At 37.2% G+C, this 14895-nt stretch overlaps 1 protein-coding gene across 1 annotated transcript in view; it reads left to right on the top strand.

Annotated features, from left to right (window-relative positions):
* Positions 1-9308: 9308 nt before the first annotated feature.
* The window catches only part of RSPRY1 (ring finger and SPRY domain containing 1), a gene marked incomplete at both ends in the record, with an annotated part of 32051 nt that continues 26464 nt past the window's right edge, over positions 9309-14895 (top strand). Inside the window, one exon of the mRNA XM_084257083.1 lies at positions 9309-9658. Coding sequence (XP_084113209.1) covers positions 9309-9658 — 350 coding nt within the window. The remainder of the gene's footprint in view (positions 9659-14895) is intronic.

Below are 14895 nucleotides of genomic sequence, written 5' to 3'. Positions count from 1 at the left end.
ACCTCTCCTGCCGCCCGCTGCTCCCCTCAGCAGTGTACTTCGGTCCTTCTGCCTGCTCTGCTCCCCGCTCTGGCTCTGGTGAATTCGCTCACCTTCCCGTGCTTCTGACTGTACCCAGTGCTGGTATAAATAAATAAATAAATCTAAAAAAAAAAAAAAAAAAGCACAAAAAAAAAAATAAATATGTAAAAAGGCATAGTTAGATGCATGTTTGCATGTGTAGAGAACTTGATATGTAAAGACTAAATGAAGTAGAGTTATATTACAAATAGCGTGAGCTTGTAGAGAGTATTTTCCTCTCCCCTTTTCTGGGTTTTTGGAAACTACAGACACATTTGAGATAGCAAAGATTTGATGTACTCATTAAGTTTGTTAAGGAATGAACCCTGCATGTAGCTTTCTTATTGCTTGAAATCAGTTCCCAGGCATAATTTTATGGGTCCTATACACATCAAACAAGAGGTTTGAAGCATTATCTTGCTCTCAGGTTTATTATTACCACATGTTTCAGTGTTAGTTTCTTACCTCTTCTACCTCCCGAGGAATGAAGTTTCCTCTCCTGTGCTCTTGAATGCAGTGATTCTCAAAATATGACTCCTACCCTGCCCCTCCTTGTGGGAAGCACAGCTCTGTTTTTCATTTCTTAGTGTTCCATAGTGGGTCATACTTACACATGCCCAAGGGCTACTTACTAATAACCTACCAAGTAAATGATTAGGAATTACTAAGACATGGCATTCATAAACCAAATCTAGCACAATATTAGAGTTTACTATTCTCTCTAATACCTTTTTCTCCCAGAAAGTCTGTCATGGGAAACTTGGCACCAATTCCAAGCTTCTCACATGTCATATGCTGAGCGGCAAACCCTGCAGTATCCAGAAGGGAGCTAACTGAGACATATCATCAACACTGTCTCAAATGAGTCTCGGTTTTCCATTGTGCTTCCTCTTAGATTTTGAGCTTGTTTTGTTTTGTTTGGTTTTTTTCCCATAAAAATGACTATTTGCTTCATCTTTTGTTTTTTCCCTGCTTTATAATGCTTTTTTTGTTGATTTTTTTTTCCCCCTTCACCAAACCACCCATGTCCACTCCCCATATGCTTCCCTCCTGCTACCTCTGCCCCCTCCCCTGTTCCCTCTGGTTACCATTATCTTCCTTTTGCCTAGTTCAAATTCTTGTTCCTTCTATTGTTTGTGTGTAATTGTTTTCTGGGTATTTATATTCCACAGATGAGTGAAACCATCTGAAATCTTTTACTTTTTGACTGATTTTACTCAGCATAATCACCTTAAGTCTCTTCATCTTTTTTTTTTAAGATTTATTTATTTATGCATATAAGAACTGGTGTACAGGCCAGAGATTCAGGGAGTGAGAAGATTCGCCAGAGAAAGAGTGGGGAGCAGAACAGGCAGACTGACTGAAATACACTGCTGAGGGGAGCAGCGGGCGAGTCAGGAGAGGTCTGCTGCGCCATGTGGGTAACTCCCTGGCCGAGGATCAAGCTCATGCTGCAGTGGCTGCAGATAGCTCCATAGGTTGTGTCTTAACCCCTTGTGCCACCAGAGAGGCCCAAGTCTCTTCATCTTTATCATTTTAATTTACTGACAATATTTTGGCCTATAATTTAAGACATGAGTGTGCTGCAATGCAAATATAAAGCCTCCATTCCCCACTGCTAGTACATGTGCTTGCGTGCGTGCACACACGCACCCTCCTATGCCCCCTAAAAACTTGATCTTGCAGAGATGCTTGAATGTTAACAGATCCTTTTCCAGAGGAGAAATGGTAGCATGAGCGGTCTTTTCCTAGTGGACCTGATGCTTTACCCATAGGCTTCTATGACGTGTGCTATTATGAGGGCACTCTATTGTCTGTCGGAATCCTTCTTCCCTTTGCCATGTCCCTTTGGATATGTTAGGGACCTTATTACATCTTAGTGCCTGGCACATAAACATTGAATTCATGTTTATTGAATGATTATGTCTTCATTTTTCAAACAGTAAAAATTTTGGAAACATCTGCCTTTGCAGATTTCAGAGTAAGTTCACTTAAAATATTTACTGAAAACCTGTTAGATTGTAATATGTATCCAACTTACTGTGCAATTGAGTGTTTTCAGACACCATTTTAAATAGATCTCATTAATAGGGAAGTGTGGCTTTTCATGCTATTTACACATTTTGTTTGCTTTTCTTAATAAGCAAGAGTTTTTTCTAAAATAGAAAAATCCTTTTTCTTCGGATTTGCGGATAATATTTGTGTTTGAATAACACATCTATATGATTTCCTGTTATTTCGTCTCCTAGAGGGAAAAAAACCCAAATAGTCTGGAGTATTACATTTGTTTTTCTCTTTGTACCGCAGCCATCATTAACACTTACCTCAGTTTTTCCTTAGTATTTCCTTTTTGGGCACAAGGCAAATTTTTCAATGTTTGAGACCAGATAGGGATCATTTACTTCTCCTTTTTCACTATTATTTGCTTCTAGAAATTCCTTACTCTATCCCAAGCCCAAATTTTTTTTTTTTTCTCATTTTGGAATTTACTCATTTGGGAAAAGGGTGTATCCTTTTTTCCTTTATACTGTTTTAAATCAGGCCTGTATTCTGTTCTGCCATAAGCCTTACTTGACCACAGGTACTACTGCTACTAAGTTTAAAAGTTCTCAACATCCTAAGGGAAGTTTTTCCCAGATACTACTCCTCTAGTAGTTCCCTTTCTTAAAACAACCTCAGTGGATAAAAGGTATCAGAGCCATGCCATGCTTTTCCCAGAGGACTTGAAGACTGCAATCCAGGAGATAATAGTACCTGTGTGACTTAAATCTCAAGAGACCAGTGCTACAGCAGCTAGATAGTATAGACACCCAGGTGACATGTCAGAGCTGCCTTTCAGAGCTGCCTTTCCTTTTGGGGAAAAAGTGAAATTCCAACCAAATATTTAATAATCCTCTCCTTCCCCACAAAATACCAGGTGCTTTAGGGTCTAGAGACAAAAACACTCTTGTTAAAACATCTTTTGGTAATTTCTCTTTTAACTGGCAAGTACACCCTTTGTATATCTATATGTATATATACACACACACACATACTTTTCTCCTTATTGCAATATCAGATAATGAATCTGGTTGGCCTCTAACTTCTCTGCCATATAAACTATCGTCAGTAAGAAAAGTAGAAAATTATGGTCATCAGAAAAGGGGAGAAAAAGAATAAAGAAACAAAAAAAAAACTTACAAAAATAACATAAAAAGTCAAAATTATGGTCTTTGGGGTGTCCTACAGGATATTTTAAAATCAAGTATATTTCTGGGTACATTTTTTGTCTTGATAGGCTTTGTATTTGCATGCCTATGTGCATTTGGTAAAACTCATGACATGATACTTATGATTTGTATATTTCTTTGTGTGTAAATTGAAGTTTGGCTGACACAATGCATGATGAATTATTTAGGGGGAAGTTACTGATGCCTGCAATTTACTTTGAAATGCTTCAAAAAAGTTAGATGGATTGGTGATGGAAATGGGTGGCATGTGATAAAACAAGTATACTAAGATATTGATAGTAGAATCTAGGTGGTAGGTGTAAATTCAGATTTGCTGTATGTTTGGAAAGTTTCATGAGGAACTAGGGGGAGAGACACTAGAAGCTATAACTTCTAATACATTTGCTATCTTAGGACACGGTCCAAAACATGTTCTAATGAGAGAAGAATCAATAGATCTTCAGTTTGTTATATATTGTTTCTCTTCATGCTATAGTGATTTAGCCTTCAGGGGTGAGGGTGATATGGATTGGAAAAATTGCTGTCCTATCTACCACACAATTTTGAAATAATTCAGTGGAGATGATGTGGTGTAGACAACAGCAACAGCAAGTTTGTTTTTTCTTCCTATGCCATTCATTTAACCAGCTTCTTTCTTGGCAGCATAATCCTAAAGTCTTATTTTCAGAGAAAAGTAAATCTTTCTGTCACTGAGCTGTGTTATGATTGAACACAAGCAAATATTTGAAGAGATGAATCATGATTCCTGGACCATTTGTTAGATAGAGATGGTTAGACCAGTTGACCAGATGTCCCTGTGGTGAACTGTTTATGATGGTAAAGGTCTGTGTTTTGAATAGCACTGCATTAATACTAACGTTACTGAGAGCCCAAGTGTGATTCCTCCCCCCCAAAGCAACTTTTTAAAATATGCAAAAGTTTAATAAATTATACATGATACAGAAATGGAAAGTATAAGTCTTTCTTTTTTTTAAAAAGGGGGGGTTCAAAATTAATAATATCACACTTCAGAGAGATTTGTGAAGGAAATGTGTGATTATAATTATGCTTTTGCAGCAAAATGGCTATCAACTGTAACAATTTAAAGAACATTATTTAGATGGTTTTTTAAAAAGTCTTTCTACTAAGGATTGGCATGCAGTGGTATAATTATCATTAAGTCAGTTGATTGCCACATCAGTTGGTGATTGCCACCACCACAGATATAATAGTTGTATATGTTTAGATTATATGTCTAGCTAGTTTTTGTCTCCAGATTGACTTGACCATCTAATGCTAAGTAGTCTTCAAAGTTAAGATGTAGTATTACAGATGTATGGCCTTTGCATAAGGCTTGCTCTGGTGGAAAGTATATGGAGCCATTTTTTTCATTGCTAATAGATATAACTAGATTCTAATGGTTATTTTGACCTCTCCAAAAGATAGTCTTGGTCCATTTTTCTGGAAAAGGAGATTAGCATTTTTAACCTCAGAAGTATGCTAGTGTGTAAATTTGTCCCATCAGTCAGCCAGCAGGTCCTGCCTGCTGTACCAGGCTCTGTGTTAGTGATTTCCAGACCTGGCTTTAAGTAAACACTTGTTTGGGCTGCATCCTAGAAATTCGAGCCTGGCTCAGTATTTGTCTTTTAATAAGTCACCTAAGTGATTCTAATGCCTTTTAGGAGAATTAAGCTACAAGTCCTCTGGGGTTCTTTATCTGAAAGCATAGATGAGTAAAAATGATTTCAGTACACAGTAAAGGAGTTCTATAAAAGAGAAGTTCTTTAGTTATCTTTTGTAGCTATAGTTACGTTTATCTTTAAGTAGTTTCTTTAGTAATCTACAGTTATTTTAGTGCGCTTAACTGGGATTTTCCTGCAGAGTTCCCACCTCCCAGATTACTCAGTTACTTCTGATTAGCTGTGTGCTCATTTTGTAATAACATCTTGCATTTTTGGATTCGGCTTAAGTGTTAGGCACTGCATAATGTGTTTTACATGCACTATTTCATTTAATCCTCACAGTAGTGCGGTGGTATAAGAACTGTCTATTTCCGTGTTTTAAAATATGTCAATAACCAGAGCAATTGGAATGGCATAGTTGTAAATATTGCAGGGCTGGGACCTGTGCCAGTCTGTCTGACTGCAAAGTCAGTGCCCTGCAATGTGGCCTCTAGGGTCCTGTGCAAGATCTGTGGGCTGTGTTTCTGCTGTAAACAGTGGTCCTTGGAAAGTGGGCCACAATAATGCGTTTTGAAATGAGATTAAAAAAAAAAAACTTCTCTGAGAAGAGTATCATGAGTAACAACGATTTCCAGATGAAAAACTATATTTTTCAATGCTGAATAAACTTGGAAGATCATAGGCATTATTCATTTATGTGCTCTCAAGAGTACTCTGTAAAATCATTCCAGAAAAATTTTAAAGGTAACAGCTCTTGTTTGTTCCTTGTATGTTTCAGAGTCTTGCCTTTGAAATGCCTCACAGATTCTTCTTCCCGTCTTTAAACCTGGTCTTTATAGCTAGCCCTTGAAAAAGAAAGTCTTTAGTTTTAAAATATTTGAAAAATAAAAAATAATAAAATATTTGAAAACTTTTATTCACTCCATTTCCTTCTCTGACAAGTTTTATAGTTAACATCATTTCCGGGTCATTTAAGGAAAATGACTCTTTCAGAAGAAATTGACCCAAACTGCATTTGAGTTCAATTTAGAAATAGGGGGAAAAACCCTTAATTTTTGTCTTCTCACCTCTAAATTTAATCCAGATTTATTAAAATGCTTGTATATATTGAATATCTTTCATTTACTTGGAAACTGTACTGTGTGGAACTCTATAAATTAATTATTCTATATTCAGTTTATATAAACATTAGCAAAAAAATTTTTAGATAGAGCAAAGTAAGAATTTGAGATCCAACAAACTTCTTTGTAATTCATTGCTTTCCTCAAGCATTCCCAAACATTGTTTCTTATTGTTAATTATTCCAAATAACTTTACAAGTGCTGGTTTTAAACTGTAACTTTAAAAGGTCTCCCGTTCTCACCCCTTCACTTCTTTGTTCTCTGAACTTAATCTCATGTTGACATTTTAAAATCATTGCACTAGTCATTTTTAGTACCGGCCTGGTCTCCTTTCTTCAGGTATGCCTTCCCCAATTTAATGTGTCTGGTTGGATTGGTTCTGCTATTAGCATATCTGGTCCATCTCAACTTCTAACTGATTGTATGGAAAGGCTCAGGATTTTAGAGAAGCCGGTGGAATTCCCTTCTGCCCTGGGAATGTTGAACCACTGTGGAGAGCAGTTTGGAGTGAGAACATACCTCTCCAGGAGATGAAACATTCCCAAATAGAGTTCCTTTATGGCAAATCCAGGACCTCTCTCTTCACCTGTTTCCAAATCTCCACAAATTTTTATACCATAATGGTTAAGAAACTAATAATCCAGAGTATGGATTTTGATATAGCCTTAAGTTGGATGCAGTAGTCCAGTATATACTGGTACAGAAGATGTAGTATTAAGTGAAATAAAGGGAATCAGAACATTATTTATGGCATCATTCTAGTTAAGTTAAAAAAATGAATTTGTGAGTACATAATAGGTGTGGAAACAGGCCTGTATGGAAGCTTTAATGGTTTCATCTGGAAAAGGAATGGGTGATGGTAGAGCAGAAAAAGAGGCTCTCGCTTTTCCATAGACATATGCTGCATGTTGGTCTTAAAATGAACATGTTTTTTTAATTAAGAGGAAAAAATTTAAATATAGTACTAGAGGATTTCAAGGAAGTACTGTAGTGGCGTATAATCTGGGCTACTCCCCAGTGACAGAGCTGCCAGAAAACCTTGGATTCTTTACCTCCTCTCATTTGAATTGTTCCAACAGTGCCTGCTCTGTGAACTTTCTGTGAGGTCAGGGCATGGCTTCTTAACTCTGCTTTTTGGTTTTTCTTGGAAACCAGCATAATTTATAAGATCAATAGAAACTTACACCAGAGACTCTTTCAAAAAGTTATTTCTGGTCTCTCTCCTCTGCCCTTTTAAGCATCCAGATCTCACAGTTGTCTACCCTCTGGAGGGAATTGTATACCCTTAGACTCTGCAGTAAGTGAAATGGCATTACTTCAACTCTTTGCTGGATTAGAATGTGTTCTGTATTAAAAAGCCATTTCCACCTGAGTCCATGCATTCACACTCCTACCTACTCTTCAATCCCATCTTTTTTAGTACCCCCTCCAAACTTTGTACACAGTCTGACTGGGCTGACAAAGACCATTCATGGTATTACTTGACATAGCCATTGCTGTCTCGGTAGTCTGGAGGGAGATGATGTTTTCCTGCTATCTTCTCTCCCTTTTCTCTCCCCCTGTCTTTAGAAAAAGGAAATATTAGATTAAATTTAGTTATGTAAAGACCACATCCATCAATCTTTTTCTTCTGTTTTCCCCCTCCCCCATAAGCAGTAGTTAAACTGAGTAAATATTTCATTTTGCAGCAAGTCTGTCCAAAATAATGAAAGTAAATTTTCTCTTGCTTCTAATTCCACTGAATTACACCTTTTATTTATATCTATTCCTGAACAGGTACTTAATATATGAGGATTTGATTGCAAATAACCAAATGTTGAGTCCTTATGGGTCTTAGTTACCAGGTCTTGGTAAGATGTTTTGCTTTTTGCTCCATCCTCACTGCTTCCAAATCTTGGCTTCTTTCCAGAGCTAACCAAATATTCTCAGCTTAATGAAGAGCTGGTTCTATTGTTAGGTTTTCTGAGGGCATATATACTGTGTGGAAAGAGAATGACCATCCACAGTTTCCTGGAGGGCAGGAGCTGTGCCTTGTTCATCTTCACTCTCCTAGAGACACCACAGGACAAGGTGCTTTCAGACAGTAGATAACTGGTGCATCCTTATTCTCAACTTTGTAGCAGATATGTTATGCAAAGATCTGAGTTTGTGAAACTGTAACCTTGTGATACAGATTCCCCTTTCCCCTTGTTTACATAAAGAAAATATTTGTAGGGGCCTCCCCGGTGGTGCAGTGGTAGAGCGCTGGGTTGCGAAGCTGCCCGCAGCCTCTGCGGCGCCGGTTCGATCCCCGGCTGCTCCCGGCCACCGGAGGAGGGTCCCACATGGTGCGCAGACCTCTCCTGCCACCCGCTGCTCCCCTCAGCAGTGTACTTTGGTCCTTCTGCCTGCTCTGCTCCCCGCTCTGGCTCTGGTGAATTCTCTCACCCTCCCGCGCTTCTGACTGTACCCAGTGCTTGTATAAATAAAACAAACAAACAAATAAATAAATAAATAACATGCCTCTATTAAAAAAAAAAAGAAAATATTTGTAACTACTTGTATGATTTTTGTGAATTATCGAGAAAGCCTCCAGTTGGATAATCCATCCATGCAGTTTGGATAATTTAAATGGAACACACCATCCTTTTATTCTTATTGCTGTCAGATGGGTGCTATCACATTTGTATCATAGCTCTTTTATCAACTAACATCTGTAATTAGATCTTATTTGAAGCATTAATATTTTCCATATATTTAAGAAAGGAGACAATTCATTTCTTATCTACAGAAGGAGCCCTTGAAAAAATTGCATACATTATTCAAATGTGTTCCTGTATAAATAGAACTATACAACTGTATGTTTTTCCTTAAGTGCCAATGGTAGCTCCTGTGGTTTACAAGGATATGATTTCATGAAGAGAAATTACTGATTGTTGATTAGTTCATGCAGAGATATCTTTTTGTGTTAGAAACCTGGAAAAATAACCAAATATGATCCTCCAGTGTAATCCCACTGTCTATGAAATCAAACTAAGAAAGTTTGAGTAATTTAGTGGTCAAGAATCTTTGATGCATTTCCCTTTTTTCTTGTTCTTTTAGAACTGCCACTGGATGACCAGGATTTCCTGAAGCTGATAATGTCTCAAGTCAGCTCTGCCACTTTCTTTGGCATTCATTCGTTAAAAACAAATAGGATGCAAGTTCCTCAACTCCAGATTATGAAGACAGTACTTGGAAAACTGAAAACTATCTAAATGATTGTCTTTGGTTGGGCCGTGTTCTTAGCAAGCAGAAGCCTTGGCCAGGGTCTGCTATTGACTCTTGAGGAGCACATTGCCCACTTCCTGGGGACTAGAGGTGCCACTGCTACCATGGGTAATTCCTGTATCTGCCGAGATGACAGTGGAGCGGAAGACAGCATTGACACCCACCAGCAACAGACTGAGAACAGTGCTGTGCCCACTGCTGACACGAGGAGCCAACCCCGGGACCCTGTTCGGCCACCAAGAAGGGGCCGAGGACCACACGAGCCAAGGAGAAAGAAACAAAATGTAGATGGGCTAGTGCTGGACACTCTGGCAGTCATACGGACTCTTGTAGATAAGTAAGTATCTGACTCACAGTTGCGTCCTGTGTAATCAAAAGTGTTCTGCCAGGAACTATAACTTTAGAACTTCTTCACTTCATGGGGATGTATTTGCCAAGTCTTTTGCTCATAGGGCAAGGAGAACATTTTATTTCTCCTCTCATGGCCAAGTAAATGGTAAGGTTTGATGTTTTCACTTGCTAATATCTACTTCTGTGTAGAAATGTCTAAATCCTTTTGTAGCAAAAAACACTAATTAAAGCTATGACCTTTATTAGGGAATTTGTTAAATATGGAATGAGTATGTTGCATGTTAATTTAGAAAAGATTTCATATGGACTCACTTTTATCTTGCTTGCCTGTCTAGTCCACTGACCAGCAGTGCAAGGTGAATTATTTTGCCAGGAGCATGGCTTTGTGCAGCTTCTGTTGGCAACATAAGGACAGGGATCAAGGATCACTCTCCTTCCTTTTTTATATCCCTTATGTGACCCTCTTGGATCCATTTGGGAAACTTGTAAATTGAAACCGCAGGACACACCTATACCTTTTTTTCCCCCCCTACTTTGTCCAATTCTGAGTATGAGATCCCAGATTGAATAACAGTGAAATTAATGGACATTGTTCAAGGTGAAAAAAATATTTTAACTTAATGATATAGTTCAGTAGTTAGGAACAAAAGTTTAGAACCACGATGGACCAAAGTTCAAATTCTGGCCCAGCCCTTAACTAGCTGCATGACACTGTGGGTAAATTACTTCTCTGAGTGTCAGACTCCTCATATGTAAAACAGGAGTAACAGCCTTCTACAGGAACGGAGGTTATATTTATTAGTATCTAGTATGCTTGTACTTAACAATGGTTTAATAATGATTTTTTTTAAGTTATTTCTAGGTTCTTGTTGCTTCATGCTCTGTAAATAGATATAAGTATTTAAATATTTACTAATTACTTTTACTAACAAGACCAGTTTGTTTAACTCCTCAAAAGTTGTAGTGTAAAAATAAGGTATGCCTGTACATGTTATTCTAAGGTAAATTTTTTCCCTCTTAGAAATAAATTTGTTTTGTACATCATTCTATCGTTTGTAGAACATAACGGAGAAACATGATGAGGAAACATGATAGTTCTTATAAATATTCTCCATAACCAGTTCAGAACTTCAGAAATGAAGTTCTCATTTCTGAATCAATTTAATTTTAATATGTGTGTGGGAAATATCTCTTGATTACAAATTTATACTGTTTATACCCCCCAAGCTCATAGAAGGGACTATAAGCAGTTATATAAAGTTTCTTCTTGGTGACATCTAAAATGTACTGTAAAATTCTTTTTTTTTTTAATATTTTATTTTATATAATTCTTACATCATTTTTTCATTTTTGCACAATGTATGCATTTTCATTTTGGTTATATTCCCCATACAGTTGCACCCCTCTTATTTTGACCCTAATCCTTCCTCTTCCCTCCCTTCCCTGCCTGCCCCCCCCCACCTGTAGTGTGTCTCTGGTTTATAGTTGCTTGTTGATTTTGATTTTTACTTTGTATTAATTAGTCTTTTTCCTGGTCCCTTATTTAAGTTTTCTAAATTCCTGCTATGAGTGAGACCATCCGGTATTTTTCTTTTACTTTCTGGCTTATTTCACTGAGCATGATCCCTTCCAGCTCCATCCATGTTGCTGCAAACTGCATGTGTTTATCTTTTTTGATTGCTGAGTAATATTCCATTGTGTATATGTACCACATCTTCTTGATCCAGTCATCAATTTTTGGGCATTTGGGTTGTTTCCCTATCTTAGCTACTGTAAACATAGGGGTGCAGGTGCAGTTTTGAATTAATGTTTCTGTGTCATTTGGGTAAATACCTAGGAGTGGAATTGCTGGATCATATGGGAGCTCTATGTTTAGTAGGACAAGAAATCTCCACACAGCTCTCCATAGTGGTTGGACCAGTTTGCACTCCCACCAACAGTGCAGGAGAGTTCCTTTTTCTTCACAACCTCGCCAACATTTGTTGTTGCTAGTTTTTTTAATATGTGCCATTCTCACTGGTATAAAATGGTATCTCATTGTAGTTTTGATTTGCATTTCCCTGATTACAAGTGATGTTGAATATAAAATGTACTGTAAAATTCTAATGAAAAGTTGCCCTCCTAAATAAGGAAGTAAGCCACAAACGTTATTTAAGCCCATTGGAAAAACAGGCACAGGTTAAACTTTGCCAATTTTAAAAGAAACTGATTAGGAAAGTTTTATTTCCCAATTTCAGAAAAAGATTACAGATTATAAGTGAGCTTGTTGATAAAGCACATAATTTATTTACATGAGACATGTATTGTACATGTCAACAACATGAGTTTAACCTGTTTGTACTAAATTATATTTGTACTCTGAGAGTGGAAACTAAGGTAAAGATAGAGAAAATATGAAGGCCATGTTGAAGAATATAATGGCAAAACAGGGTTCAGACAGTTGATAAACATTGTTACCTAGCTGGCTTTTTAGAAACTGTTAAAATAGAAGAATGTCATATCTGTAAAGTTTATAAGACTGTTGAAATCAAATATGAAAGATAATTAGCACAGATGAACTAAGTAAGAATATAGCTAAAATGACATGTAGATATCACAATGGTAAAATTATCTGTATTTATTGTTCTCGTCGCTCCACTTGTTTAACTTAGGAAAGGTGGATGTTGTTCTGAGGGGAGAGCAGTTTCTGATGCCCTAGTAAGAGAGTTGCTGTAGTGAGAGTTTTGTGGTGTTGGTTTCTAGTTTTCTGTGACTGTTTTGAAATAAAGTACCTATATTCAGTGCCTCTATATCCAGTTTTATGCCTCTCCTCCACATGTAAGCAGAGTTTTTTGGTCTTATTTTTTGTTGCTTTGTCAATTTTCATTCTGCATGTTTTCAGTTGGAAGTCATATTCTTCAGTTCTGGACATTTCTTAGTCGTCTTTTTGAATATTGCTTTTGCAGAGTTCTGAGTGATCTCCCAGCACATTCTTCTACTTTATTAATTTTCTCTTAAACTGTGACCCACCTGGGGTTTTATCTTCTGTTGAGAGTTTTATTTCAGTAACTATATTTTCATTCCAAGGATTTCAAATTTTTAAATTTCCTTCTTGATTATATATTTTTCTTAATTTCATATACTTAAAGTTGTTTTTCCTTTACTTTTAAAGTATATCCTTTATGCTTATTTTTAAATCATCTTGAAGTTCTGCTATTTGCATATTTTTATGTTCACTTTCTCTTTAAATTGCATGGAATGCTAGTCATTCTCATGTGTTTAGGAACTTTAATTTGTAGTCCTGTCTTGATGAAAGTTTTCTGTATGTGTAGTCTCTCTGTCACTCTTACCCTGCCCATCCCCGTGTGTGTGTGTGTCTGTCTGTCTGTCTGTCTGCCAGTCTCTTGATTGCTTTTGTTCTCTCCATTTGGGTCCCAGGGACTTTGAGTCTGTAACTGAACCTAAAATTGGTGGTTCTAAGTCCTCATCCCACAGTAAGAAGCCAGGTCCTACATGGCTTTCTCTACTCTTTACTGTCACTGGAGACTTGTAACTTTATAGCACTTATCACTCACATTATCATTCATAACTTTTGTCAACTTCTGTCTCCTGTCCCAGCTTTACTCAGTGGGTTTGCTCTAGCCCTTGCACGGTGGGCTTGCGGGCCCCACTACCTCCACTGTAAGGACCCGTAGGCCTGTGACTTCAGTGTCTGCCTCCCACCAGAAATTTCTGTTTCGTATCTGTTCCACAAAGAAATTTGTCTTTGTTTTTGGCTATAAAGGTGTTAGAGTCCTTTAAGTATGTCTGTGTAGAATTGAGGTGCTCATATTCCTTAGTAACCCTATTATATTTCTATTATTTTTCCTTCTTCCCTGATCCTTCTATCCTCTTTCCCACCCACCTCCAAATATCAATAGGTAACCATTCTAGTGAATTAAGGTATCTTCTCCCTATTTACCAACAATATTTATTTATAATCTGTATAGGAAGTTTATATACAGTGTTTTGTCTGTGCCATGTAACTATATAAGTTATGTAAAATTTTTTAATCTTTGTTTTTAACTTCTCTCAACATTATGTTCTAGACCTGTGTTACTATATGTAAAGCTACAACTGCTTCTGACTGCTACAGAGTATTCTTTTGTGTGCTTGAAAGTACTGTATTTTCATCTCCTGTAATCGGTGATAGTCACTTAAGTTGCTTCCAAAGTGCTGTTCTATAAACAACACTGCAGCAAATAGCTTCATATGTATCTGTTACCTGGTTAGTAGTTTTCCTAGCATTGTTGGGTATATGCAGGCTTAATTTTATTAATGCTAGATTGCTCTCCAGAAATGTTTGTAAAAGTCAGTTATATCCTTTGAAACAAGTATTTTATTTTATTTTTTAAAGATTTATTTATTTATACAAGATTTATTTATTTATAGTGGGGTACAGGTCAGAGGCACGGGAGGGTGAGAGAATTCACTAAAGAGAGCTGGGAGCAGAACAAGCAGAAGGACTGAAGACACTGCTGAGGGGAGCATCAGGCAAGACAGAAGTGGTCTGCCACGCCATGTGGGTTTCTTCCTGGCTGGCCAGGAATTGAACCCGCGCTGCAGAGGGCACAGGATTTGTCAAACAACCAGCTTTATAAGTATCTGAAATGAATTTAGTAATTCCCATATCACAAGGTAATCCTGAGGATTAAAATGACTGAAGACAGTAAATTTTGCTGGGGTTTCTTTTCATGGTAAGATAGAAAGCCACAAAATGTAAACAAGTAAATGTTAAGTATATCCAGAGTTATCTTTGTTTGATGGAAAATATTCATTGCTGAAGTTGCCCTAAAGTATCTCCTTAGGATTCCCATGTCACTGAAAACCCACTGAATTAAGGTATATAGTGCCATTTTAGAGCAGTGTCTAGGATTTAATTGTTCCTCAATTAAATCTGGTTTCTTTTCCTTCTAATAATACTTTATGACATTTAAGCATATAGTGATACTTCCCAGAAGAACATGTAAAAATGAAGATATTTAGGTAAGCCCTTGCTTCCATGAGCCCTCAGTTGTCTTCTCCCTTTCTGGTGTTTCTTTGAGGTAAGTATGAGGAAGAAGATACTGACCTCTTGATTTGTCTTAGTTAACATTGGACTTCTAGAGGTAAAATTGAAAGTCTGTCTCCAGTTTTAATCCTTTGCTTTTATTTCACACCACATGGTGGTCCTTTCTGCACATTTTACTTGGTGGCCATAACAGT

This window comes from Talpa europaea, assembly GCF_964194135.1.
Source record: "Talpa europaea genome assembly, chromosome: 16".
NCBI classification, from domain to species: Eukaryota; Metazoa; Chordata; class Mammalia; order Eulipotyphla; family Talpidae; genus Talpa; species Talpa europaea.
The sequence above is the reverse complement of the archived record's forward strand: the minus strand, read 5'-3'. Positions and strand labels throughout refer to the sequence as shown.